Here is a 5,694-nt window from a genome sequence, read left to right as displayed (position 1 = left end):
TAGTGTTTGATTGTGAAGAGGTAAATTTAGCTAACGTATTTGGGTGGTTCGTGATAATTTTAATCATCTTCCTGCAATCCATATTTATCTAGTTTCTGTTCTAACTTGCAAGATTAGTTTTATGCATGATTGACATTATTATAGTGATCATGTGTTACTATTCTCGGTTTTATTTAATACAAACTTAACTGAATGTCATGTACCTCGTAGGAAAACAAAACAAAAACAAAAGAATAAAAGATTGGAGGCTAGAACTTAATATTCTGTATGAAAAATGAACTATACATTCTAGTTTTCGTAGAAACAAATATATTTGTTCCTAAAGAAATTTGTTCTCCGACTCCGCAATAGACATGTTATCCATGAAGGGAAATCTTTAAGAAAAGTGTATGTTCAATGATTCGTGAAGTTGTAAACCTACTTCTGTTATCTGTTTCTGTTTATGTTATCTGTATATATGTGGTTTTGCTTGTTTTTCTTATTTGAAATTTCAAAGCTTGAAACTTTTATTTTTGTTATGGGGTTTGCTTGTTTTTCTTATTTGAGTTTTCAAAGATTAAAACTTTTATTTTTAGTTTTCAGTTTAACAAGTTTGTGTTGTTTTGATTTAATAGGTTCTTCTTTAGTTGGAATTTTCTTCAGGGAAAGGTTGAATTTTTCTCACTGATTCTCCAAGACAGGGTATAAAATGGTTTAACTTTCTTTATCATTTGTTTGTCATTTGTTATGTTTCTCTTGTTATTTTATGTTATTATGTCGTTGGTATTATTGTTTTTATCCGCTGGTATAAGTATAAGTATAGTTATGAGTTGTATTTTTTTTTTGCCAGTCTTTAAGAATATCAAGTGCATGGTCGATTGAGTTAGCTATTTTTCATTGTTTGGATATTCAGCCCCTACTGATTTACAATATATATCTATAGATTTCAGTTTGAGTTGGACTAGTTTATTTCAAACTTTTTCAAATATTTTAAAATAACCTTTGACATTAATTTCTTTGTTTGTAAATGATATGACAAGTGTCTATATATATATATATATATATTTATATATATATATATATATATATATATATATTAATATATATATATCTTGGTCATAGAGAATAAAGAAATTGCTATTAACATGAAATCACCAAGTGTCCTATATATATATATTGTTTGCATTGTTACTGTAATTGTTCCAATCTTGAGCAAACCATTTAGACTTGGTAGGTGGGTTGTTGGGGTGCTATATATATATATTTATATATATATATATATTGTTTTCATTGTTACTGTAATTGTTCCAATCTTGAGCAAACCATTTAGACTTGGTAGGTGGGTTGTTGGGGTGCTAAGTGTGTTAGGAGGCAGAAAGGAATTTGAGTACCACTTTCTATGATATATACCTTTCCTAGGTTTCAAGTTCAATACTCTTTTTGAAATCATACTAATATTATATATGTTGATGTATTTATCTAGAAAATGTCTTCAATGCTTCCAAGCAAGAACTGGATGAAAGCACCGACTTTGTCTACTGAATACCTTCGAGGTGTTAAATCATTAATCCAGTTCACGCAAGAGAAATTAGGAAAGAAACTTGACTGGTATTGTTGTCCTTGTGCTAAGTGTCGTAATTTAGGGGGGAAGTCAACAACAAAAGATATTGCCGAGCATCTTATCTGTGATGGTATAGACGAGACATATACATCATGGAGAGTCATCTTCCAAAAGTAGTAACTATATTGAAGCTCCCACTAGTTCTTCTACTAGGGGTCCTGAAAATATGTTGCCAAGGATGGAAGAGATGGTCAATGACACATTTGGACGAAGTCACCCTGTTGACTTAGATGCATGTCTTAACGAAGTTGGTGATGGAGATGATGATGGAGATTCACCCAATGCCATACCGCAGGATGTTCAATACGACAAGTTGATGGAGGATGCTTTAAAACCAATATATCCATCATGTCGGGGTGAAGATTCGAAATTATCGACGACGATTGAGTTGTTGAGCATGAAGGCTAGACACAAGTGGTCTAATGGTAGCTTTACAGAGTTGTTGCAATTCCTTAAAAAGACTTGACCAGAAGAGAATACACTACCTGAGAAGACCTATGCTGCTAAGAACTTGATCAAACCTCTTCGCATGAAGTGCAAAATTATTGATGTATGCCCAAATGATTGTATTATATACTGGGGTGACAAATATAAGGATTTGATTAGTTGTCCCACTTGTGGTGAAAACAGATGGCAACCGGTGAACCCATTAAAACCGAAGGCTAATATTAAACCATGGAAGAAGCTAAGGTATTTTCCTTTGGCTGAGAGATTGCAAAAGATGTATAGCATACCATGGATTGCAGAGAATATGAAATGGCATGCAAATGCAGTGTCTGACCAACGCTATATGCGTCATCCTGTTGATTCTTCCATGTGGAACTCAATTAATCTTAAATGGCCTGAGTTTGCTGCGGAGCTACATAATGTTAGATTAGGGATTGTAACAGATGGATTTAATCCATTTGGGAACAAAAACATCATTTATAGTTGCTGGCCTGTTATGATTACTCCATACAATCTGCCTATATCATTGTGCATGCGGAAAGAGTTTACTATGTTGACACTTCTAATTCCTAGTCTAAGTAGCCCTAGGGGATAACATCGACGTCTTCTTGCAGCCTTTTATCGAAGAGCTAAAACAGTTATGGGGTGCTGGAGTTGAATCATATGACTCCCATGCTAAAGAGACATTTAATATGAAGGCAATTTGCTTGTGGGCGATACACGATTTTCCTACGTTTCACCATCTTTCTGGACGTAAAATGACGGGAAGGTATGCATGTCCTATTTGTAATGAAGATACAGATTCTACTTGGCTGAAGCATGGAAAAAAGTTTGCTTATATGGGTCATCGAAAGTTCCTAGCAGACCCGAATCATCGCTTTATAGTCCAGAAGGCACAATTTAATGGAAAAGAAGAACATGGTAAGCATCCTATTCGTTTAAAGGGTTCTCAAGTTAAAATTAAAATGAGCCAAATTCAGAACAAGTTTGGCAAGGTGCCGGATACACCGGAAGGAAGGAAGAAGAAGAGAAAAAGGACTAAAGAACTAGAAAATTCAGCATTTTCAAAGGATTCTATTTTCTTTACATTGCCGTATTGGGAGGTATTTTTAACATTTGTGTAGTAGTATATCATGTAACTTTATGTATACATATCCATATATTCGCTTATATATTTAATTCCTACAAAGATTCGCCTATATTTGCCACAATCTAGATGTGATGCACGTGGAAAAAAATGTTGCGGAGAATCTGTTTGCAACAATCATGGGTACAGGTAAGAGTAAGGATGGACTCGAAGCCCGTCTGGACCTTAAAGCTAGGAAGATAAAGAAACACTTGTGGCTGGTAATGAAGAATGACAAGTGGTCTTATCCAATAGGTGCTTTTTCTCTTTCACGCGAGAGAGTTTTGCTTTGTAGAACTTTGCACCAATTGAAGGTTCTGTTGGATATAGTGGAAATTGGAAACATAATGTGGACTTGGAGGATTTTCAGCTCAAGAACCTAAAATCCCATGACTATCACATCCTTTTACAACATTTATTACCCGTGTTATTGATGCATCTATTCAAAAACACAAGCCATCATAAGTGAAGCTATTTGCCGGTTGTCTTTATTCTTTAACGCCTTATGCTCCAAAGTCATTTGTCGCGAACCTTTTCGAACATGAGAAAACGCATTGTGGAAACTTTGTGTGTCTTTGAAAAATACTTCCCTTCGTTTTAGTTTCAATGATACACCTTGTTGTGCACTTAGCGGAAGAGGCACAAATTTGCGGACCTGTTAGATATAGGTGGATGTATCCTTTTGAGAGGTGAGTAAAGTTCTTTATATATATCTTACTTGTGATTAGTATGTAGTCATTTTGTATTAATTAATGGCACATGCACAGGATGATGAAAACTTATAAAAGGTATGTGACCAATCAGACTTTTGTTGAGGGTTGCATCCAAGAGCAATACCTCGTGGAAGAGGCAATGATGTACTGTATGGAGTACATTCATGATGGAAACTTGGGAAGCCATAAGAATCGGAGAAGGGTGATCATGAATGAGGATATTGAAAGTGCACACCCTATGGATAAAAAGGGAAAGCAATATGTTCTTCCAAATATAAAGTATCAACAAGTTCGCAAGTGGGTTTTGACTCATTCTCTGGAAAATGCCGAGTAGGAAGAGTAAGTCGTGCATTTACCATTGTTTTGGTAGTCAATACTTGAGTTATGCATGTCAACTGTCCTGAATTTTTATTATTTTCACAGGAAGTACCAAGTATACCTCCAAAGTCAGAAATCAAGGGGAAAAAATCGTAGGGGTAGTCAAGCAAAAGAGTTGGACTACATTCCTTGGTTAAGACTACAACTACAAAATGAAAATGTATCTCCTTTCAAGAGGATTGTTGATGGTCCATCTTTTACAGCGGTGTCATATAACAGATACACAGCGAATGGGTATGTTTTTTATACGTCGGATTCGGAATCAACAACTACAACACAGAATAGTGGGGTTTCCATGAAGGCTGTGACTAGTTTTAGGGCCAGTGCCAAGGATAGGAACCTTGTTGATGACGAAGTCACTTACTATGGAGTTGTCAAAAGAATTCTTGAACTTGATTACGTAGAATTTAAACAAACCTGTGGTTCCATCTTGGATTGCGCTTTGCAAGATTGAGGATAAAACAAATGGTTGCACAGTTGATCCTGATATGAACTTGGTATTTGTAAATCTTGGGAGGTTCATGAGGAATACAAGTGAGGTTGACGAGCCCTTTATTTTCGCTTCTGAAGCTAAACAAGTCTTTTATTGCCGGGATTTGAGTAGAGATAATTTGCATGTTGTCTTGGATGCTCCAAAGAGGTTGAGTCAAGGGGATAGATGCTTATGAAGACCCATTGGTCTTCGAGGCCAGAACAAGTGCTAATGATTCTTCGTCAACAACTCTAATTGAGGACGTTCTAGAAGTTGCAGAAGATTGGATTTAATCTTAACGAATAATTTTTTTTTTTTATGTTGATGAATAATCTTAATTGAGGACATTCTTAGGAAACTTATCAATGAATAATCTTTTTTTTTATGGTTGATATTTATTAGAAAGTTTTTTTGAATTGGGTATCTTTTGTTTCTATTCATCTTTTCCAATGGTACAGGTGAGTTAAACAGTATGGTTTGAACATTTTGGGTGTTCTGTTTAGTGGGTTTTTTATGTTTTTAGTTTTTTCTTCGAGTGGTGCAACATATGATACATTCTACATCTATTCCATGTTTTGTTTAATTTCGTCGCCTTGGATTTTAACCATTTTGTTGAACTTTCTATTTAGGTAAAAATAAGTCATGTCAGAAGCATCTGAAGCAAGTGGATTTGAAGCAAATGAATCTGAAGCAAGTGAGACGACGACAAAAACAAAAGGTAAAGTTACATTTTTTATTTGATTATTAATTTTTATTTAATAACGTAAGTTGGCTAGGAAAGTGTTAAACCTATAAAAATGGCCCATGATAGTTGATTAGATCTTGGTCATTTAGTGCATGACTTTCAGTGGCATGTACTAGTATCTGGTTTATAGCTTAAGCTATAGGAACCTGATAATGGATTTGTATACTGAAGTTGGGGCTTCGGTAATCGGACAAAGATATATTTTTTAGAATC

General features: G+C 34.9%; 1 protein-coding gene across 1 annotated transcript; it reads left to right on the top strand.

Moving 5' to 3' along the window:
- The first annotated feature begins 1,778 nt into the window (after nucleotides 1-1,778).
- LOC147481672 (uncharacterized) lies at nucleotides 1,779-4,718 on the top strand. Its single transcript, XM_086579007.1, has 7 exons — nucleotides 1,779-2,038; nucleotides 2,231-2,468; nucleotides 2,662-3,140; nucleotides 3,238-3,323; nucleotides 3,805-3,862; nucleotides 3,941-4,183; nucleotides 4,310-4,718. The coding sequence occupies exons 1-7, from the start codon at nucleotides 1,779-1,781 to the stop codon at nucleotides 4,716-4,718; spliced, it is 1,773 nt and encodes a 590-aa protein (XP_086435133.1).
- Nucleotides 4,719-5,694: the final 976 nt, after the last annotated feature.

This window comes from Coptis chinensis, chromosome 8 (genome assembly GCF_015680905.1).
Source record: "Coptis chinensis isolate HL-2020 chromosome 8, ASM1568090v1, whole genome shotgun sequence".
Lineage (NCBI taxonomy): Eukaryota > Viridiplantae > Streptophyta > Magnoliopsida > Ranunculales > Ranunculaceae > Coptis > Coptis chinensis.
Note: the sequence above shows the minus strand (reverse complement) of the source record. Positions and strands in the feature narration are given on the sequence as shown.

What these genes read in the sequence shown, in the direction of transcription:
- LOC147481672 (XM_086579007.1), top strand. Translation starts at nt 1,779, where the DNA reads ATGGAAGAGATGGTCAATGACACATTTGGACGAAGTCACCCTGTTGAC. An exon ending in TCTAATGGTAGCTTTACAGA is followed by an intron (nt 2,039 to 2,230) that starts GTTGTTGCAATT and finishes TGGTGAAAACAG; the next exon opens with ATGGCAACCGGTGAACCCAT. An exon ending in TCTATTTTCTTTACATTGCC is followed by an intron (nt 3,141 to 3,237) that starts GTATTGGGAGGT and finishes ATTCCTACAAAG; the next exon opens with ATTCGCCTATATTTGCCACA.